Genomic DNA, 24492 nt, shown 5'->3' on the forward strand with positions numbered 1-24492 from the left:
CACATTTCACCATCCTGGAAATTTAAACTATCCCTTTTCCAAGTTAAAAAGAAATTCCAGGATTTTCCAGAATTCCTGGTTTTTTTATAGCTCTATTTCCACCCTTTTTTCTGGCGACTACTCCTTCCACATTTTTCAACGCATTTAAACCGTTATACTGTCAAAACATTCCTCTTAATCAGGACAAAAACTAAGTTGTTTTTTGAACATGAAAAATTCCCGGTTTTCCTGAAATTCCAGGAACTCCGTAGTACCATTTCTCAATTGAACATGTTCCTTCTCTCGACCGATTTGAGAAATGCCAACACTAACCATTTCAACTCATTTAGACCATTCAAGTTTTTCAACATTTCCAAAAAATTCCCGCTTTTCCCGAAATTCCAAAATTTTTGGGGAAATTCCCATTGAAATCAATGGGACATTCTTCAAAGTTCCACAACTCCCACATTTTTAATCCGATTCAAACCATTCCAACTTCAAAATATTCAGCCTGTTCAGGAATTGTGTACTCTACTTCAACAATTCCAAAAAGAATTCCCGGATTTCCCATAATTCCTTTTTTTATTTATTTTTTTGTATTTCCCCCATTCAAAATGAATTGGCCATTTTTCAAACTTCCACAATTCCCACATTCTTCAACCCATTCAAACACTTCCACCTTCAACACATTCAACTCATCCTGGACATTCAAACTACCATTTTTCCACATTCAACAAATATCCAGGATTTCCTGTTTTTTGGTAACCTATTTCCACCCTTCTTAAGTTCGACTACTCCATTCATATTTTTCAACCGTTCCACCATCAAAACACTCCTCATATTCAGGACAAAAACCAAGTTGGTTAAGGAACAAGAAAAATTCCCGGTTTTCCCGAAATTTCAGGAATTTCTCAATTAAAAACTGTAACTAATTCAACATTTCTTGACCGATTTAAACAATTTCAACACCAACCAATTCAGCTCATTTCCAGACATTCATGCTCCTAATCATTTTCAAAAAAATCCAAAGCCCTATTTCCACCCTTTTTGCTGGCGACTACTCCTTCCACATTTTTTAACGCATTTCAACCGATCCACCGTCAAAACATTCCTCTTAATTAGGACAAAAAACAAAGTTGTTTTTTTGAACTGGAAAAATTCCCGGTTTTCCTGAAATTCCAGGAATTCCGTAATACCATTTCTCAATTCAACATGTTACTACTTCAACATTTCTCGACCGATTCTCGAGAAATTCCAACACCAACCATTTCAACTCATTCACACCATTCAAGTTTTTTAACACTTTCAAAAAAATTCCCGCTTTTCCCGAAATTCCCACATATTTGGGGAAATTCCCATTGAAATCAACGGGACATTCTTCCAATATGTTTCATCTGATTCAAACTGTTCCAACGTCAAAATATTCAGCCTGTTCTGTGTTCTCTACTTCAACAATTCAAAAAAAAATTCCCGGATTTCCCCTAATTCCTTTTTTTTCTTCTTTTTGCATTTCCCCCATTCAAAATGATTTGGCCATTTTTCAAACTTCCACAATTCCCACATTCTTCAACCCATTCAAACCATTCCACCTTCAACTCATCCTGGACATTCAAACTATCATTTTTCCAGATTCAACAAATTTCCAGGAATTCCCCTTTTTTGGTAACCTATTTCCACCCTTCTTAAGTTCGACTACTCCTTTCACATTTTTCAACCCAATTAAACCCTTTCACCTTCAAAACACTCATATTTAGGACAATAACCAAGTTTGGTTAAGGAAGTAGAAAAATTCCCGGTTTTCCCGAAATTCCAGGAATTTTTCCATTAAAAACTGTTACTAATTCAACATTTCTTGATCGATTTAATCAATTCCAACACCAACCAATTCAGCTCATTCAGGACATTCATGCTCTTAATCATTTAAAAAAAATCCTAAACCCTATTTCCACCCTTTTTTCTGGCGAGTACTCCTTCCACATTTTTCAACGCATTTCAACCGTTCCACCGTCAAAACATTCCTCTTAATCAGGACAAAAAATGAAGTTGTTTTTGAACTAAAAAAAAAAAAATCTATTTTTTTCCTGAAATTCCAGGAGTTCCGTAATACCATTTCTCAATTCAACATGTTACTACTTCAACATTTCTCGACCGATTTTCGAGAAATTCCAACACCAACTATTTCAACTCATTCAGACAGTTCAAGTTTTTTTAAACATTTTCCAAAAAATTCCCGCTTTTCCCGAAATTCCCAAATTTTGGGGGAAATTCCCATTGAAATCAATGGAACATTCTTCAAAGTTCCTCAACTCCCACATTTTTCATCTGATTCAAACCGTTACAACTTCAAAATATTCAGCCTGTTCAGGAATTGTGTGCTCTACTTCAACAATTCCAAAAAGAATTCCCGGATTTCCCATAATTCCTTTTTCCCCCATTCAAAATGAATTGGCCATTTTTCAAACTCCCACAATTCCCACATTCTTCAACCCATTCAAACCATTCCACTTTCAACACATTCAACTCATCCTGGACATTCAAACTACCATTTTTCCACATTCAACAAATTTCCAGGAATTCCTGTTTTTTGGTAACCTATTTCCACCCTTCTTAAGTTCAACTACTCATTTAACATTTTTCAACACATTTCAACTGTTGTACCGTCAAAACACTCCTCATATTCAGGACAAAAACCAAGTTGGTTAAGGAACTAGAAAAAATCCTTGTTTTCCCGAAATTCCAGGAATTTCACAATTAAAAACTGTTACCAATTCAACATTTCTTGACCGATTTAAACAATTTGAACACCAACCAATTCAGCTCATTCAGGACATTCATGCTCCTAATCATTTTCAAAAAAATCCAAAGCCCTATTTCCACCCTTTTTTCTGGCGACTACTCCTTCCACATTTTTCAACACATTTCAACTGTTCCACCGTCAAAACATTCCCCTTAATCAGAACAAAAAACAAAGTTGTTTTTTGAACAGGAAAAATGACTGGTTTTCCTGAAATTCCAGGAATTCCGTATTACCATTTTTCAATTCAACATATTACTACTTCAACATTTCTCGACCGATTTTGGAAAAAATCCAACACCAACCATTTCAACTCATTCAGACCGTTCAAGTTTTTTTCAACATTTTCAAAAAAATTCACGCTTTTCCCGAAATTCCCGAATTTTTAGGGGAATTTCCATTGAAATCAATGGGATCGTCTTCAAAGTTCCGCAACTCCCACATTTTTCATCTGATTCAAATTTAAAAATATTCAGCCTGTTCGGGAATTGTGTGCTCTACCTCAACAATTCTAAAAAATTTCCTGGATTCCAGTTCAACTTCAGCATTGGAGCATTCACACGCAATTCCTTCAGGAATTGCCTCATCTAGTTGCTCATGACAGCCTACCTTTGGACTGACTCCCAGATGTTAAACATTCCAACATGAACCTTTTCTGTCTTTATCCTTCACTTGCATATAAACAATTGCAATTGGGGTAAGTGCTTCTCGGCAAGGGCAGAAACGGCTAATGGCGCTTACATGTTGACCTTCTTTAATGTTGCCCATAAAACAATAATAGCAGCAATTCTGTGAGATTAACGTGCGGTCGTTAATTTGAGCGGCGTAAACTTTCCTATTGTCTGTTGGCAGCGTTTAGGTAATGGAAAAGCTGGGAGGCGGGAAGTGAGTATAGAGCAGGGATGTCCAAACTTTTTTCCACTGGGGGCCGCACGCTGAAAAATTTAAGCATGCGGGGACCATTTTGACATTTTTCTTTTTCAAAACAATATACTGTATGGATTTTTTCTTCACCTTTAGGGCTCCACTCAAGTTTGGTCCTGGGAACCTGGATAGGTTTCAGTCTAGGGTTGTCCCGATACCAATATTTTAGTACCGGTACCAAAATGTATTTCGATACTTTTCCATAATTTTCTAAATAAAGGGGACCACAAAAAATGGCATTATTTGGATTTATTTTAACAAAAAAGCTTACAGTCCATTAAACATATGTTTATTATTGCAAGTTTGTCCTTAAATAAAATAGTGAACATACTCGACAACTTGTCTTTTATTAGTAGGTAAATAAACAAAGACTCCTAATTAGTCTGCTGACGTATGCAGTAACATATTGTGTCATTTATTATTCTATTTAGTCCAAACGATGAAGGAAAAGCTGTAAAAATGTATTATTAATCCACTTGTTCATTTACTGTTAATATTTAGTTATTTTCTCTTTCAACATGTTATGTCTACACTTCTGTTAAAATGTAATAATCACTTATTCTCCTGTTGTTTGGATGCTTTACATTAGTTTTGGATGATACCACAAATTTAGGTATCGATCCGATACCAAGTAATTACAGGATCATACATTGGTCATATTCAAAGTCCTCATGTGTCCACCATGTGGTGGCCAACAAAAGGAACACTGGAAATCAAAGTTAAGATGTGCACATAATTTACCTATATGACCCAATCCAAACAAACTGCCCTAGTCATGACACAGAAAAAACAACATGGCTCCTTTAAGTCTCTAGATCATATATATATATATATATATATATATATATATATATATATATATATATATATATGATCAGATAATGTCACATATTTTAGTTTGTAAATTAAACTATGTTAAGCAAATGTATACTTGACAAGTGATTCCAAGGCCTTCAAAGAGTTCTAATAAAATTGTTTGGTATTTTTGTTCAGGTCTGAAGTTGACTGAGAAATTTGAGCAAAGAAAATAAACAATAAATATGAAGTTTGTTTCGAAAATGTATACGGCTTCAATAGGATACATAATTTTTAGGTCAAGCCATATCATTTATCATGTTATTGTACAATTGTATAATGACGATCAAGGCATTCTATTACGCATATTTTACATATTTTCATTTATTTTTCCAACATTTCCAATAATGTCATACCCTTTAAAAAAAATTAAGGACTTTTATGTCGTGTTTGGCTCTGGGGCCATTGTCGAAAAACTGCCAGTGTATTCAAAGAATCAAGTATTAGATTTTTTATATTTAACATGAAAAAAAAAAACATCTAAGGAACAATCCTGTGTAATATAGTAACAACAAAAATGATGGCCACACTTTACTGAAAGGACAAAAAAGTCAGCCTGTGTCCTCTGAGGGTGAATTAACAAAGTGATATATTACAGTAGATGTTCAATGACATGTTCATTGTCGTTAAATTTACATACACCGAGCCCAGTTCATGTTATAAAGCAGTGAAACTGCAAGTCTGTAATGTATTTACTCACGTTCTGTAGGTAAATAAGCTTTACAAACATAAGATCATGCTGCATAATTCTTGTGACACAAACCAAAAAAGCTATGTTTTACTCCAAAATTTGTAAAATCCCAATTCTGGCCAAAGTTTTCCAAGAGCTCAGTTCTTTAATAGGACACGCCAAAAGTTAAAAAAAAAAAATCCTTATTCGTGTGGGCATTGCCTAGATGTGAGGAGTGTGTATGACCGGACAAGAAGGGAGGATCTGATGGATGAAGAGACTTAGAATGAACTCCAGAAGGGGTGAGCCAATGAAAATGTCAAAATAAAAGACCGATATGGCATGTGGCAATTTCATTAAAGGGAAAATGCCATTTTTGGGGGGAATTTTGCCTATCTTTCACGATCCTTATGTAAGACAAGAACATATGTTTTTCTTATTTTATGCATTCTAACCTGTGCAAAAACGTTAGCAAGAGTCAGCTAACAATTGAGCCTATGTGAGTCGCTCTATTTTGCCTATAAAGCACTTTAAAAAACAACCAAAAACCTGCATCAACATTTTATATTTATTATTATCATTATTTATTATATATATTTTTTTATTTTATTTTATTTTTTATTTTTTGCTGCAGCTGTTACATATACTGTAATATTGTACATGGTAATTGGGATTTGTTATAAATTGTATATATTATATAAAAATATAATAACATATCAGTATATATTATATAATGTATATATAATATGTAAATATTACATATATGTTATATTTTATATTGCTACTATGGTACATTTTTAGTCTACTTTATACCTGCATTATCATGTCCATCCTTACCCTTTCCATCCTTTGTAACGGAGCTACTGTGTGGAACAATTTCCCTTGTGGATCAATAAAGTTTGTCTAAGTCTAAGTCTATATACCCACTGTAAGTTTCTATGTAATGTAGTAACAGGCACGTTTATAATAACATGTAATGTTTACATACATTTACATTATAATCTCATGGCAGACTGTGAAAAACAACGAACATAATGATCACTTACTGTACACTGTCTGCTCTCACTGGTATGCTCACTGATGGAATGTTTATATCTTCCCGTTTAGATGAATTAATCATATATCCTCCCAAAAAGGTAAAACTGGCAAATTATTTGCCACTTGAGGAGATTCAAAATGTTATTTCGAGACATTTCCCTAGTTTTAAAAGCTGTTTACTTAATTTTAGTTATTGACTTTACAGCATAATTATATTTAGTCTATTCTAGTTTAAAACGTTACAATTGAGAAAATAACTATTGAAATAAGATTTTTTTTTTTTTCCCCACATAGAAAATCGTGATTAAAGATTCCGCAACATCCTCGAGGATGCTTACTGTACGAATGATTGCAAGTTGAATAATGCTTGTTTTCAGAATAAAATACTTATTTCGAGCTTAAAAGTCCTGCTAATTTCTAAACATACAAATCTTAATTTAGGATGTTGAGTTTTTAGTCTGTTTTTCCTAAAATGTTGTCTTTTTATCTTTTATTTTCTCAGCTCTTTTTTGTAGTGTGCCACAAACGAGCGTATTTTCATGTCTTTTATCGCCATCTCCTGGCACAAGTTGGATGTAAAAGTTGACCAACTTCTCGGTTTATGTCCACAACATTCTACTATCCAGGTGAGAGGCATGATTTGTAATCTAGAATTGACTTTCACCAACTCCGAGGTGATGCAGCAGCTCACCGGCTGAATATGTCAATATAGCAGCATAAGCTAGTTAGCTCTCTGTGATCAATGCGCTGCTAAAAGTAGGTTTCAGTGAAGCACTGAGTTTCGTTTTTTTAATGATTTCTGCTGGTGGTGTGCCTCCGGATTTTTTCAACGCAAAAAAATGTGCCTTGGCTCAAAAAAGGTTGAAAAACACTGGCTTAAACAAAAAATAAACGAAAGGTAAGTGCCCCTAAGAAAAGGCATTGAAGCTTAGGGAAGGCTATGCAGAACGAAACTAAAACTGAACTGGCTACAAAGTAAACAAAAACAGAATGCTGGACGACAGCAAAGACTTACTGTGGAGCAAAGACGGCATCCACAATGTACAGCCGAACATGACATGACAATCGACAATGTCCCCACAAAGAAGGATAAAAACAACTGAAATATTCTTGATTGCTAAAACAAAGTAGATGCGGGAAATATCGCTCAAAGGAAGACAGGAAACTGCAACAGGAAAATATAAAAAAAATAGAAAATGCCACCAAAATAGGAGCGCAAGACAAGAACTAAAACACTACACAAAAGAAAACCGCAAAAAACTCCAAATAAGTCAGGGTGTGATGTGACAGGTGGTGACAGTATACATACTTTGAGACAAGAGCTATATTGATGCATGCTTCGTTATGGTTTGAATTCATACCCAACAATTGCGACGACGACTTTTTACTGTCAACTGAGTTTCGTTTTTTTAATGATTTCTGCTGGTGGTGTGCCTCCGGATTTTATCAACGCAAAAAAATGTGCCTTGGCTCAAAAAAGGTTGAAAAACACTGGCTTAAACAAAAAATAAACAAAAGGTAAGTGCCCCTAAGAAAAGGCATTGAAGCTTATAGGGAAGGCTATGCAGAACGAAACTAAAACTGAACTTGCTACAAAGTAAAAAAAAAAAACAGAATGCTGGACGACAGCAAAGACTTACTGTGGAGCAAAGACGGCGTCCACAATGTACATCCGAACATGACACGACAATCGACAATGTCCCCACAAAGAAGGATAAAAACAACTGAAATATTCTTGATTCCTAAAATAAAGTAAATGCGGGAAATATCACTCAAAGGAAGACATGAAACTGCAACAGGAAAATACAAAAAAAAAGAGGAAAAGCCACCGAAATAGGAGCGCAAGACAAGAACTAAAACACTACACACTGGAAAACAGCAAAAATCGCAAAATAAGTCAGGGTGTGATGTGACAGGTGGAGACAGTACACCTACTTTGAGACAAGAGCTATATTGATGCATGCTTGGTTATGGTTTAAAGTCATACCCAACAATTGCGACGACTTTTTACTGTCAACTGAGTTTCGTTTTTTTAATGATTTCTGCTGGTGGTGTGTCTCCGGATTTTTTCAACGCAAAAAAGTGCCTTGGCTCAAAAAAGGTTGTAAAACACTGGCTTAAACAAAAAATAAACAAAAGGTAAGTACCCTTAGGAAAAGGCATTGAAGCTTAGGGAAGGCTATGCAGAATGAAACTAAATCTGGACTGGCTACAAAGTAAACAAATACAGAATGCTGGACGACAGCAAAGACTTACTGTGGAGCAAAGACGGCGTCCACAATGTACATCCGAACATGACACGACAATCGACAATGTCCCCACAAAGAAGGATAAAAACAACTAAAATATTCTTGATTCCTAAAATAAAGTAAATGCGGGAAATATCACTCAAAGGAAGACATGAAACTGCAACAGGAAAATACCAAAAAAAAGAGAAAAGACACCAAAATAGGAGCGCAAGACAAGAACTAAAACACTACACACAGGAAAACAGCAAAAAACGCAAAATAAGTCAGGGTGTGATGTGACAGGTGGTGACAGTACACCTACTTTGAGACAAGAGCTATATTGATGCATGCTTGGTTATGGTTTAAAGTCGTATCCAACAATTGCGACAACGACTTTTTACTGTCAACTGAGTTTCGTTTTTTTAATGATTTCTGCTGGTGGTGTGTCTCCGGATTTTTCCAACGCAAAAAAATGTGCCTTGGCTCAAAAAAGGTTGAAAAACACTGGCTTAAACAAAAAATAAAGAAAAGGTAAGTGCCCCTAAGAAAAGGCATTGAAGCTTAGGGAAGGCTATGCAGAACGAAACTAAAACTGAACTGGCTACAAAGTAAACAAAAACAGAATGCTGGACGACAGCAAAGACTTACTGTGGAGCAAAGACATGACACGACAATCAACAATGTCCCCACAAAGAAGGATAAAAACAAGTGAAATATTCTTGATTGTTAAAAAAAGTAGATGCGGGCGTGATGTGACAGGTCATGACAGTACACCTACTTTGAGACAAGAGCTATAGTGATGCATGTTTGGTTATGGTTTAAATTCATACCCAACAATTGCGACGACGACTTTTTACTGTCAACTGAGTTTCGTTTTTTTTAATGATTTCTGCTGGTGGTGTGCCTCCGGATTTTTCCAACGCAAAAAAATGTGCCTTGGCTCAAAAAAGGTTGAAAAACACTGCATTAAGCTATGTAAATAAACATTTCTGCGGCCTATAGTCCGGTGCGGGTAATATATGTAAACATTGATTTTTTCCTGAAATGTGGTGGGTGTGGCTTAAACACCTATAGCCCGGAATTAACGGTAAATGCTTCCATCTGAGCCCTCCATAATGGGAGCCAGACGTCTAACCAAAAAATGGTCTCCACCCCTTGCTGCTTTATACACGGTAGCAGCACACGGCGTTCAGACGGCTGCTGACTCGCCATGTGAGTTACGTCAGCTGAGATGAGCCATGGGCTGCCAGATGCTGACACTAGGGATTCACCAGCAGATGAATTGCCACTAGCCTCCGTGTCTCTTTGCATCAGAAGCCTTGTCCGGAATTACCGCTTCGCATTTTACGACTTCATCAATACAACCGTAGAAATAAAACCACTAGACCGGGGGTGTCCAAAGTACGGCCAGCAGGTTATTTTTTAACGACCCCGCGGCACATTTGAAAAATACGATTGAAAAAAAGTAAACACATAACAAGTGGTGTAAAAGAGCAAACATGTAAGAAGAAAATGGACTTTGTAGAAAACGTAGCTACAGCAATAGAAAAAAAGCAACACACCGTTGGAGTATTTATTGACTTATGTAAAGCTTTTGACACAATCGATCATTCCTTACTTCTGCAAAAATGGTAAAACTATGGCATAAGAGGTGTTTCACAACAGTGGTTAAGTACTGTATTATTCGGAGTATAAGTCGTTCCGGAGTATAAGTCGCACCGGCCGAAAATGCATAATAAAGAAGAAGAAAAACATATATAAGTCGCACTGGAGTATAAGTCGCATTTTTAGGGGAAATGTATTTGATAAAAGCCAACACCAAGAATAGACATTTGAAAGGCAATTTAAAATAAATAAAGAATAGTGAACAACAGGCTGAATAAGTGTACGTTATATGAGGCATAAATAACCAACTGAGAACGTGCCTGGTATGTTAACGTAACATATTATGGTAAGAGTCATTCAAATAACTATAACATATAGAACATGCTATACGTTTACCCAGGCCTGGCCCTAACCAATCTGGCGCCCTAGGCAAGATTGGCAGTGAAGTGTATATACTCACAAGAAACCGAATAGCTTTGTCTTTGACCTTTTTTTTTTACTTAAAGAAAGCAAATTAACATATTATATGAGAATGTTATGTTATGATTATCTTTAACCGAATCACAGCAGTGCTCAAATTAAAAAACAGCATTCCCTCTCATGTGATATTGCTTAATTAACATTAATGATGTGCACTTTAACAACTAGGCTTACAACTATACCTAATATATAAAGGGGTGGAAAAGTGACTATTACCTGCAGGGCAAACATTAGCTAACCAGAAGGCAATAACAATGTAAACAAAAAACACCTGCTTAAATGATCTGATACAAATGTCCCTGAGGAATGTAAGGTGGGAGTACTGTAATTACCTAACGTTACATTATTATTTTCCATAACAATTTAGCCCCCTCCACAATATTAACCCGACGTTAAAACAGAACTAGCTATTTATTGATTAGCAATTGCCGAATCATGTAACATTAGCTTAATGCTAAAAAGCCAGGTTACTATCACATTCTGTAACAGACAAATAATTTCAAGTGGGCTAACGTTACCTACCTGCTACCTCTGTCTTTTTCTCGTTTCTCCTCCTCTTCTTTTCAATTTTTTCTTCCCTGGGCACCTGACAGTTTTGGCCGTTTTGACATCTTGTGTTGATTTTTTGATGTGGTAAGAGTCATGATACGTGAAGGGAGGGGGCGCACCGTGCGGGGGGATGGGGGGGGCGTAATGTTGTAACAAATAATATTTCTATTAAATAGGCTTTACTTTGCATTGTAATTAACGTGGGATTATTTTTTGTATTTAGAAATAATAGTACCAACTTTTTTTTTTCTTTTTTTTCTCCAACATTCGTGGCACTGGCGTGGCGCCCCCTGATGGACGGCGCCCTTAGCATTTGCCTATACGGCCTATGCCACGGGCCGGCCCTGCGTTTACCAAACAATCTGTCACTCCTAATCGCTAAATCCCATGAAATCTTATACGTCTAGTCTCTTACGTGAATGAGCTAAATAATATTATTTGATATTTTACGGTAATGTGTTAATAATTTCACACATAAGTCGCTCCTGAGTATAAGTCGCACCCCCGGCCAAACTATGAAAAAAACTGCGACTTATAGTCCGAAAAATAAGTTAGTTAGTTAAGTAATAGATCTCAATACGTGGAAATTAATAAGACTAAATCACAGCCAAGAAGAGTAACTTGTGGGGTTCCTCAAGGCTCGGTATTGGGACCTAAGTTGTTTATACTCTATTTAAATGATATTTGTTCAGTATCTAATAAATTGAAATGTATTATGTTTGCAGATGATCCAAATGTATATTGTTCAGGAGAAGACTTGAAGGAAGTGTTGAGGATTATGGAGGTTGAGTTGATTCAGCTAAAAAAATGGTTTGATATGACTAAGTTATCATTAAATGATAAGAAAACTAAATTTATGGTGTTTAGTGGTGCAAGGACAAATTGTGAAGCAAAATTAAAATTAAATCTAGTGGAAATTAATAGAGTACCGTATTTTTCGGACTATAAGTCGCAGTTTTTTTTCATAGTTTGGCCGGGGGTGCGACTTATACTCAGGAGCGACTTATGTGTGAAATTATTAACACATTAGCGTAAAATATCAAATAACATTATTTAGCTCATTCACGTAAGAGACTAGACGTATAAGATTTCATGGGATTTAGCGATTAGGAGTGACAGATTGTTTGGTAAACGTATAGCATGTTCTATATGTTATAGTTATTTGAATGACTCTTACCATAATATGTTACGTTAACATACCAGGCACGTTCTCAGTTGGTTATTTATGCCTCATATAACGTACACTTATTCACTATTCTTTGTTTATTTAAAATTGCCTTTCAAATGTCTATTCTTGGTGTTGGGTTTTATCAAATAAATGTCCCCAAAAAATGCGACTTATACTCCAGTGCGACTTATATATGTTTTTTTCCTTCTTTATTATGCATTTTCGGCCGGTGCGACTTAAAAAAATACGGCATATGAAACTAAATTCTTGGGAATAATAATTGATCATAAATTATGTTGAAACCGCATATTGAATATATAAAGGGAAAAATATTCAAATCCATTGCTATTCTTTATAAAATAAGACATGCTGAATAAGAAATGTCTGCATATGTTATGTTATTCTTTTATTTTTCCATATTTAACATATTGTGTTGAAGTTTGGGGAAAAGTTTATAGAACAAACATAGACCCGATAATTAAACTTCAAAAAAGGGTCATTAAAATAAAACACATAGCGTGAACATACCAATCCATTATTTATAAGTTCTAATGTGTTAAAATGTTCAGATATTGTGTTTTTAAAAACAATGGAAATTGTGTTTCGAGTAAAGAACAACAGCCTTCCAGCTTGTATTCTTAGGTTATTTCAATTAAGAGGAGAAAACTATAATTTACGGGGGGTATTGATTTTTGAAATGGGTAAAGTAAGAAGGAATATAAAATAGAAATGTAGTTTGGTTTTAGGAGTTAAATGGTGGAACAAGCTTGGTGATGAGCTGAAGACATGTAGTTCTTTGTTGAGGTTTAAGAAAACCTTGAAAGGTGAAATAATTGAAAATTATAAAATATAGTAACAATTACTTTCATCCCATTTTTTTTTTTTTTTAACATTGACGTTCCAGGCAATCTAATTTTCAGTGAATGTATAGTACAGGCAAATATAAGCCTTGGCTTCAGCCTATTCCTTTTTCCGTCACTCTTTTTCTTTTTGTGTGTAAATGTGTATGATTGTTAAATATGTATAATCTGTACTGTTAAACTGGTCACACAAAATGGTTGATTATATGACCGAAATAAACGTATTTCATTCATTTATTCAAAATGTTGCAGTGTTTACTCTAATAACACAAAGCTGGCTGAAATTAAGCAGGATTACGGGCGCTGCTACCAACCTCAGATCATCATCATTCACATTCTTTCCACTTACGAGAGGGAGGACGTCGAGTCACTCGCATGTGTTTCATCAATAAAATATTCGATCTATGTAGACGCGCTCGTAAACGTCCCCTTTTTTTTTTTTATCTGTTATTGAGTTCTCTGGCGGTTACAAACCTTTTGGGATCTGCAACCCGCAAAACATTTCTTCTCGGTTTCACTGCTTCTCTTGTTTTGAGACACTTTTACTGCATGGTTCTGTGAGCGAGGGGCCTTCCACCAAGTCACAGCAGTATGATGATGCTATGTGTCTACATTAAAACATTCTTGTTCCTACTGCATGAATATATGCTCATTTTAAATAAGGCCTACTGAAAGCCACTACTAGCGACCACGCAGTCTGATAGTTTATATATCAATGATGAAATCTTAACATTGCAACACATGCCAATACGGCCGGGTTAACTTATAAAGTGACATTTTAAATTTCCCGGCAAACTTCCGCTTGAAAAGGTCTATGTATGATGACGTATGCGCGTGACGTCAAAGGTTGAAACGGAAGTATTCGGACACATTGTATCCAATACAAAAAGCTCGGTTTTCATCTCAAAATTCCACAGTATGCTGGACATCTGTGTTGGTGAATCTTTTGCAATTTGTTTAATGAACAATGAAGACTGCAAAGAAGAAAGTTGTAGGTGGGATCGGTGTATTAGCGGCTGGCTGCAGCAACACAACCAGGAGGACTTTGAGTCGGATAGCAGACGCGCTATCCGACGCTAGCCGCCGACCGCACGGATGATCGGGTGAAGTCCTTCGTCGCGCCGTCGATCGCTGGAACGCAGGTGAGCACGGGTGTTGATGAGCTAATGTTTTTAGCATAGCTCTGTGAGGTCCCGTTGCTAAGTTAGCTTCAATGGCGTCGTTAGCAACAGCATTGTTAAGCTTCGCCAAGCTGGAAAGCATTAACCGTGTAGTTACAGGTCCATGGTTTAATAGTATTGTTGATTTTCTGTCTATCCTTCCAGTCAGGGGTTTATTTCTTCTGTTTCTATCTGCAGTTAAGCACGATGCTATCACGTTAGCTCCGTAGCTAAAGTGCTTCGCCGATGTATTTTAATGGAGATAAAAGTCACTGTGAATGTCCATTTCGTGTTCTCGACTCTCATTTTCAAGAGGATATAGTATCCGATGTGGTTTAAAATACAAATCCGTGATCCACAATAGAAAAAGGAGAAAGTGTGGAATCCAATGAGCCAGCTTGTACCTAAGTTACGGTCAGAGCGAAAAAAGATGCGTCCTGCACTGCACTGTAATCCTTCACTCTCGCGTTCCTCATCCACGAATCTTTCATCCTGGCTCAAATTAATGGGGTAATCGTCGCTTTCTCGGTCCGAATCGCTCTCGCTGCTGGTGTAAACAATGGGGAAATGTGAGGAGCCTTTCAACCTGTGACGTCACGCTACTTCCGGTACAGGCAAGGCTTTTTTTTTTATCAGCGACCAAAAGTTGCGAACTTTATCGTCAATGTTCTCTACTAAATCCTTTCAGCAAAAATATGGCAATATCGCGAAATGATCAAGTATGACACATAGAATGGATCTGCTATCCCCGTTTAAATAAAAAAAAATTCATTTCAGTAGGCCTTTAAGCAGTGGCACAACAAACATTCATGTCATTTCCAAACAGAAAGTGCAAGATTGTCAGAGACATTTTAAAACAAGCTATTAGTGCACTTTTCTGCAATATGTCACTAAGATGACATATCAAAACAACACTAAATTAAAGTGCACTTTTTGTACAGAATGCCACTACAATAGTTTAAAACAAATAAAGTGCCCTTTTGTGCATGATGTCACACAAGATATTTCAATAACTGTCAAATAAAAATGAGCTGCATAATAGGAGATCAAATAGTGTATGTCCTTCGCTATGTGGTAGGTTCCTGCGGACGTTATCTCCTTCTGTTGTTGACTTTTTTTTTCATACGGCGTTGATCTGGAAATGGTTGCTTGGGCATTTTGTTGCTGGGCACCGGCTGGAGATGTTGACATGCGGAGTTTCAAGCACTCTTCATTCTCTTGCGGGTGACTTTTCAAATGATGCTACAAATTAGCAGTAATGCTACTTTTTGTAGCAACGCTTTTGCCGCATACTTGAGATATTACAGTTGTCTGTTCAACATCTTCCCGCTTGAAGCCAAATCACAGCCAGACAATGGACCCCGTGGAATTAATTCTTCTTCCTTCATTTGTTACCACTTTTGCACCTTCTTTCTCTCGTATTACCACTCGCATCACAGCTAACGTTACCCATGTCGCTACCTCTCTGCTCCGCGAGGGCGTATGACGTTGCACGCTCGACAGTATGTGACGTATGCAAGAAGGTGCGCTTGTTTTATGTCTCTGTGAGAAGGAGACAAGATAGAGAGAAATGCATGTAGTGTAATGTCCGCAGCTAAAAGCAACTCAGTGTTTCCCATATACTGCCAAGATACCTGTGGCGGTGGGGGCGTGGCTATGGGCGTGGCTATGGGCGTGGTCACCATGCCATCATCGAGTATTTTGCATAATTTACTACAATGATATGATTTTCTCTAAAAAGGCTCAAAAAATGTATACTTACTAATTAATAACAGTTTTGTTTTAAATGTCCATCCATCCATCCATTTTACAATATAATTACAACACTTTATGTACATATTTATATACAGATTTGAACAATAAGTTATTCACTGAAATATATTTATTAATTGTGGTTCTTACAAAAAATATATCTTATAAAAATATAAAGGCTAAAATTAGGGATGTCCGATAATGGCTTTTTGCCGATATCCGATATTCCGATATTGTCCAACTCTTTAATTACCGATACAGATATCAACCGATACCGATATCAACCGATATATGCAGTCGTGGAATTAACACATTATTATGCCTAATTTGGACAACCAGGTATGGTGAAGATAAGGTACTTTTTAAAAAAATTAGTAAAATAAGATAAATAAATTAAAAACATTTTCTTGAATAAAAAAGAAAGTACAACAATATAAAAACAGTTACATAGAAACTAATAATGAATGAAAATTAGTAAAATTAACTGTTAAAGGTTAGTACTATTAGTGGACCAGCAGCACACACAATCATGTGTGCTTACGGACTGTATCCCTTGCAGACTGTATTGATATATATTGATATATAATGTAGGAAGCAGAATATTAATAACAGAAAGAAACAACCCTTTTGTGTGAATGAGTGTAAATGGGGGAGGGAGGTTTTTTGGGTTGGTGCACTAATTGTAAGTGTATCTTGTGTTTTTTATGTTGATTTAATAATTAAAAAAACACAAAAAAACCAAACAAAAAAAACCCGATACCGATAATAAAAAAACCGATACCGATAATTTCCGATATTACATTTTAACGCATATATCGGCTGATAATATCGGCAGGCCGATATCGGACATCTCTAGCTACAATGTCTCTTAAAGCTCTGCCCCTTTAATTAGTGCATACTAAATAATTTAACTTTAGCCTACTACTACAACCATATTATTTACCAGCAACATAAAGTGAAACAGAGGCAGAGGTGTCCTGCCACAGTCAGTAACAAATAAACAGAAAACAGTAGTGGTGGTAGATAGACACAAAGCTTCATCAAACATCTGATCAAAGAGCTCCAAAAATCTTGATCCTACACTCCTCTTTTGTAAAGTAAATCTGAACAGCCGATATGGGCATCTACATCAACTATATGATTTGCCTGAGAAGCTTGACAGGACACAAAAAAAAAAAAAAAAAAAATTGTGGCGGCCTTAATTCTTTCGGGGCGGGCCGCCACAAATAAATGAATGTGTGGGAAACACTGCAACTGCGTGAGAACGTATACTCCAATATCACGATATAGTCATTTTCTATATCGCACAGAGACAAACCTGCGATATATCGAGTATATTCCATATATCGCCCAACCCCCAGTCAATTTACTGTTGAGTAAAACGTGTTATCGGCCCAGGCCTAGTTTGGAGAGAAAAAAAATTTGATTTTACGTGGAAAAAGTTTGGACACCCCTGGTTTACGGCCTGAAACTAGACACGGTGTCAGACCGCAGGACAAAATGTGTGCACCGCTGTCAGGCGGGGGAACGTCTGTGAGGGTTAAAACAGCCGCAACCGCGAGAGACCGCTGCAGGAATGTTCCTCTACTCAACTGCGGTGGCTGGGATTTTAAAGACCACCGGTACCATCTGCCCGGGGTTCTAGACCGTAGCGCAAACCCCGATGCTTTAACACCTTGACGAGAAGAGTGTTCACTTAGGCTGACAACTCTAACAAGTCGGTAAGCGTAACCAGATGTGACGGTCAAAGCAGTGTGGTTCCATGCAATGACGTGAGGTGTCGTAAAAAACCCCCAAATGAAGCCAAATGTAAGACGGCGGCTGTCATTGCAGACACAGGTCGGACTTTTTGGATCGTGGTCAATTGGTTGCTAATTTCTTTCCCCCCCGTCTCATATCTGCCGTCTGACTGTGGAGGGATCGTGTGAGCGTGGGTGGGCGCCGACCCTACCTTGTGGTTCTTGCCATGTCTGTAGACCATCCAGTCCTCTCCGTTGGTGCTGACCTCCAGCTTGAAGGTGGTCACGTAGTATGACTTCTGCGTGTCCTTGGAAATGGCGCCCTGCATGGCGATGCCTGTGATCACCTTCAGCGTGTACAGGTCCACCTGTCGGCAGGGAAAGGGGACACGGAGGAGGTATTTGAGTAAAAATTAATAATGTACACACTAGGGTTGTACGGCAGTGGTCCCCAACCACCGGTCCGCGGACCGATTGGTACCGGGCCGCGCAAGAAATGAAAAAAAAAAAAAAAAAATATATATATATATATATATATATATATATATATATATATATATATATATATATATATATATATATATATATATATATATATATATATATATATATACACATATATATATATATATATATATATATATATTTTTTTTTTTTTAAATTAAATCAACATAAAAAACACAATATATACATATTGTGTATGTGTATGTCAATATAGATCAATACAGTCTGCAGGTATACAGTCCGTAAGCACACATGACTGTATTTCTTTATAAAAAAAAATAAAAAAATAAAATAAAATAATAATAATAAATAAAAACACCCCAACCCACCCCCCCGGTCCGTGGGACAAATTTTCAAGCGTTGACCGGTCCCCAGCTACAAAAACGTTGGGGACCACCGTTGTACGGTATACCGGTACTAGTATAGTACCGCAATACTAATGAATCATATGCGGTACTATACCGCCTCTAAAAAGTATCAATCAATGTTTATTTATATAGCCCTAAATCACAAGTGTCTCAAAGGGCTGCACGAGCCACAATGACATCCTCGGTTCAGAGCCCACATAAGGGCAAGGAAAAACTCACAACCCAGTGGGATGTCAATGTGAATGACTATGAGAAACCTTGGAGAGGAATGCAGATGTGGGTGACCCCCCCCCCCCCATATCTAAACGGGCATGACGGCGCGTCATGCCATTGTTGGTTTACAAGCAGAGGAGCATGTTCGGCAGCGCACAATCACTGAGTACTTACAAGCAGACACAGTGTGTAGACAGAAAAGGGAAATCGGACGTATTTTGGCTTAAAAAAAAATAACGGTAAAGGTGAAGTTATAACACTGAAATGCCCTCAGGAAGAGGTGCTTTAAGACATGGCTAGCTAGCTAGCAGTTTTAGCTACTTCTAAATCACTAATCCTCGCCTCAATGGCGACAAATAAAGTATGTTTCTTACAAGTACATACTTACAAAAAACATGCTTCACTACACACCGTAGCTCACCGGCGTCACAATGTAAACAAACGCCATGGGTGGATCTACACCTGACATCAACTGTAATGATACCAAGTACAGGAGCGTATTTAGGTGATACTACTATGATTACATCGATATTTTTTATCGTCACAAAATTTTTTTTTTCCTTTTTAAAATGTATATTATGTTTATAAACTCAGGAAATATGTCCCTGGAAACATGAGAACTTTGAATGTGACCAATGTAACGACTTGGTATCGAATCAATATCCACATTTGTGGTATCACCCAAAACTAATGTAAATTATCCAAACAACAGAAGAATAACTGATTATTACATTTTAACAGAAGTGTATATAGAACATGTTAAAAGAGAAAGTAAGCAGTTTTCTGACTAATAATTCATTTCCTACCGCTTGTCCTTCAAAATTTTGACAAAACGATAGAATGATAAATGACACAATATGTTACTGCATATGTCAGCATACAAATTAGGAGCCTTTGTTTGCTTACTTACAAATAAAGAAAAAGTTGTCTCGTATAATCACTATTTTATTTAAGGACACAATTGCAATAAAAAAACATATGTTTAATATGCTGTAAAAATTTTTGTTAAAATATATACAATAATGCCATTTTTGTGGTCCCCTTTATTTAGAAAAGTATGGAAAAGTATCGAAATACATGTCGGTACCGGTACCAAAATATTGGTATCGTGACAAACTAGGGATGTCCGATAATATCGGACTGCAGATATTATCGGCCGATAAATGCAATATCGGAAATTATCGGTATCAGTTTCAAAATTATCGGTATCGGTTTCAAAAAGTCAAATGTATGACTTTTTAAAACGCTGCTGTGTACACGGACGTAGGGAGAAGTACAGAGCGCCAATAAACCTTAAAGGCACTGCCTTTGCGTGCCGGCCCAGTCACATAATATCTACGGCTTATGACACACTCACAAGTGAATGCAAGGCATACTTGGTCAACAGCCATACAGGTCACACTGAGGGTGGCCGTATAAACAACTTTAACACTGTTACAAATATGTGCCACACTGTGAACCCACACCAAACAAGAATGACAAACACATTTCGGGAGAACATCTGCACCGTAACACAACAGAACAAATACCCAGAACCCCTTGCAGCACTAACTCTTCCGGGACGCTACAATATACAATCCCCGCTACCCCCTTGCAGACTGTATTGATATATGTTGATATATAATGTAGGAACCACAATATTAATAACAGAAAGAAACAACCCTTTTGTGTGAATGAGTGTAAATGGGGGGAGGGAGTTTTTTTTGGGTTGGTGCACTAATTGTAAGTGTATCTTGTGTTTTTTATGTTGATTTAATAAAAAAAAACAAAAAAAACAAACAAACAAACAAAAAAAACGATACCGATAATAAAAAAAACTATACCGATAATTTCCGATATTACATTTTTAAGCATTTATCGGCCGACAGGCCGATATCGGACATCTCTAATAATGTGTTAATTCCATGACTGTATGTATCGTTATCGGTTGATATCGGAATTGGTAATTAAGAGTTGGACAATATTGGAATATCGGATATCGGCAAAAAAGCCATTATCGGACATCTCTAGTGACAACCCTAATGTAGAGTGACACTTTCCATCATTTTCAGCAGACTGCATCGCACAAATGATTAACGTGAGATCCACCATGTGAATCCCTTCCTTACTGTAAGACCGGAATGGACCACAACCGGATTCGAACCTGGAACCCACTGGTTACTGGACAACTCCCTCCACCCGCTAAAACCGCACCGTCCCACAAGCAGACAATACAGGTTCTAAAGTCAGGATACAGAAGGGCGTCTGACAGGAAGTTGCACACGGACAAACTAACTAAAGAAAGTTGGCCTCATAAAAAGTAGTGCGGGTGAAGTTAACAGAAAAAAAGACCTTCTCCTTAATTTGTGCTAATCTATATTTAATCTAATTGGAAGTCAGGTCCGGGACTCGGAATCCTTAATCTGCCAAAGTGTCCTCACAATTAATGTCTGAGGGTGTCGGACTGCCTGAAGATAGACATAAAGATGCAAATGTAGACATCAACTAATCAGCATCCATCTCTCACCTTCACCATTCTCATCTCCTTGTCGCCCTTCCTCCCTCATCCACTTCACCATCGCTCCCTCGGTCGATCAATAGTGAAGACCGGGGGGGCTCATTTTCATTTCCTGCCGTACAATAGCTATAATCACCTCTCCCGCCTGATTGTGGATGCCACGCTGCACGTGTGGTATTTCACCTTAACGGCAAATTCGACCCCTTTTTGTGCCTGCATGGACCTTGTAAATATGAGGAGGACTTTAGCCGTCAGTCCCGTTTAACGGGAGCGCGTTACGTACCTTCAATAGCCTTTGTGACAGAGGAGGACATAAAAAAGGTTATTGAAGAGATTTCAGAACATTTAACTACGGATGTCCGATAATGGCTTTCTTGTTGATATCCGATATTCCCCAACTCTTAATTACCGATTCCGATATCAACCGATAACGATATACACAGTCGTGGAATTAACACATTATTATGCTTAATTTTGTTGTGATGCCCCGCTGGATGCATTAAACTAGGGGTCACCAACGCGGGGCCCGCGGGCACCAGGTAGCCCGTAAGGACCAGATGAGTAGCCCGCTGGCCTGTTCTAAAAATAGCTCAAATAGCAGCACTTACCAGTGAGCTGCCTCTATTTTTTAAATTGTATTTATTTACTAGCAAGCTGGTCTCGCTTTGCTCGACATTTTTAATTCTAAGAGAGACAAAACTCAAATAGAATTTGAAAATCCAAGAAAATATTTTAAAGACTTGGTCTTCACTTGTTTAAATAAATTCATTAATTTTTTTACTTTGCTTCTTATAACTTTCAGAAAGACAATTTTAGAGAAAAAATACAACCTTTTTACCTTTTAAATTCCTTCCTCTTCTTTCCTGACAATTTAAATCAACGTTCAAGTAAATTTATTTTTTTTATTGTATAGAATAATAAATACATTTTAATTTAATTCTTCATTTTAGCTTCTGTTTTTTCGACGAAGAATATTTGTGAAATATTTCTTCAAACTTATTATGATTAAAATTCAAAAAAATTATTCTGGCAAATCTACAAAATCTGTAGAATCAAATTTAAATCTTATTTCAAAGTCTTTTGAATTTCTTTTAAAATTTTTGTTCTGGAAAATCTAGAAGAAATAATGATTTGTCTTTGTTAGAAATATAGCTTGGTCCAATTTGTTATATATTCTAACAAAGTGCAGATTGGATTTTAACCTATTTAAAACATGTCATCAAAATTCTAAAATTAATCTTAATCAGGAAAAATTACTAATGATGTTCCATAAATTATTTTTTTAATTTTTTCAGAAAGATTCGAATTAGCTAGTTTTTCTCTTCTTTTTTTCGGTTGAATTTTGAATTTTAAAGAGTCGAAATTGAAGATAAACTATGTTTCAAAATTCAATTGTCATTTTTTTCGTGTTTTCTCCTCTTTTAAACCGTTCAATTAAGTGTAAATATCATTAATTATTAATAATAACATAGAGTTAAAGGTAAATTGAGCAAATTGGCTATTTCTGGCAATTTATTTAAGTGTGTATCAAACTGGTAGCCCTTCGCATTAATCAGTACCCAAGAAGTAGCTCTGGGTTTCAAAAAGGTTGGTGACCCCTGCATTAAACAATGTAACAAGGTTTTACAAAATAAATCAACTCAAGTTATGGAAAAAAAAATGCCAACATGGCACTGCCATATTTATTATTGAAGTCACAAAGTGCATTTTTTTTTAACATGCCTCAAAACAGCAGCTTGGAATTTTGGGACATGCTCTCCCTGAGAGAGAATGAGGAGGTTGAGGTGGGCGGGGTTGGGGGAGGGGGAGGCGGGGTTGAAGTGTGGGAGTAGGTTGTAGCGTCCCGGAAGAGTTAGTGCTGCAAGGGGTTCTGGGTATTTGTTCTGTTGTGTTTATGTTGTGTTACAGTGAGGATGTTCTCCCGAAATGTGTTTGTCATTCTTGTTTGGTGTGGGTTCACAGTGTGGCGCATATTTGTAACAGTGTTAAAGCTGTTTATACGGCTACCCTCAGTGTGACCTGTATGGCTGTTGACCAAGTATGCCTGGCATTCACTTGGTAGATATTATGTGACTGGGCTGGCACGGAAAGGCAGTGCCTTTAAGGTTTATTGGCGCTCTGTACTTCTCCCTACGTCCGTGTACCACTCCGTACAGCTGCGTTTTAAAAGGTCATAAATTTTACTTTTTGAAACAGATACCGATAATTTCCGATATTACATTTTAAAGCATTTATCGGCCGATAATATCGGCAGTCCGATATTATCGGACATCTCTACATTTAACGCATGGTGTCCGAACTGTGCGCAATTTGCGGCCCGCAGCTAATTTTTTAACGGCCGGCGGGCACATTCTAAAAATTCTAAAAGTATATTATATAAGTAAAGAAGCAAACAGGTGAAATGTAAGGACAAAAAGTTTATATGACATGCAGGCAGTTTTTTCTTTAAAACTGTCATTGTCACGGCGCATGCGCAAACCCGCATGTCATCTGCTGGGTGCTAGAAGCTGGGTCTGATGACGGCAGACGGAATAAAGACCAGCGGAAGCCGAAGATCCAGTGCCGGAACATAGTTCACTCTCTGAACTATGGGAGAGAAGTGGACCGGCTGGCGTGCTGGTGCAGCCTCAACAACCTGGAGCTGAACGCCCAGAAAACAGTGGAGATGATCTTGGACTTCAGGAAAGTCACAGCCCCACCCTGATTGACTCTCCCACCGCCGTCTCCATTGTGGACTCCTTCCGTTTCTTGGGCACCACCATCACCCAGGACCTCAAGTGGGAGCCGACCATCAGCTCCCTCATCAAGAAGGCCCAGCAGAGGATGTACACTACCGTTCAAAAGTTTGGGGTCACCCAAACAATTTTGTGGAATAGCCTTCATTTCTAAGAACAAGAATAGACTGTCGAGTTTCGGATGAAAGTTCTCTTTTTCTGGCCATTTTGAGCGTTTAATTGACCCCACAAATGTGATGCTCCAGAAACTCAATCTGCTCAAAGGAAGGTCAGTTTTGTAGCTTCTGTAACGAGCTCAACTGTTTTCAGATGTGTGAACATGATTGCACAAGGGTTTTCTAATCATCAATTAGCCTTCTGAGCCAATGAGCAAA

The 24492-nt window shown here is 37.2% G+C and overlaps 2 protein-coding genes across 3 annotated transcripts in view; both read right to left on the reverse strand.

Annotated features, from left to right (window-relative positions):
• Nucleotides 1–24492, reverse strand: part of LOC133663222 (frizzled-7-like) — a 791936-nt gene that overhangs the window by 680751 nt on the left and 86693 nt on the right. The gene's annotated exons all lie outside the window — the stretch shown is intronic.
• Nucleotides 1–24492, reverse strand: part of LOC133663220 (neuropilin-2-like) — a 342926-nt gene that overhangs the window by 161815 nt on the left and 156619 nt on the right. For both annotated transcript variants that reach the window (XM_062067529.1, XM_062067530.1), the window contains exon 7: nt 18014–18169. In XM_062067529.1, the coding sequence (XP_061923513.1) occupies nt 18014–18169 (156 nt within the window). The remainder of the gene's footprint in view (nt 1–18013; nt 18170–24492) is intronic.

Source organism: Entelurus aequoreus, linkage group LG13 (assembly GCF_033978785.1).
Source record: "Entelurus aequoreus isolate RoL-2023_Sb linkage group LG13, RoL_Eaeq_v1.1, whole genome shotgun sequence".
Lineage (NCBI taxonomy): Eukaryota > Metazoa > Chordata > Actinopteri > Syngnathiformes > Syngnathidae > Entelurus > Entelurus aequoreus.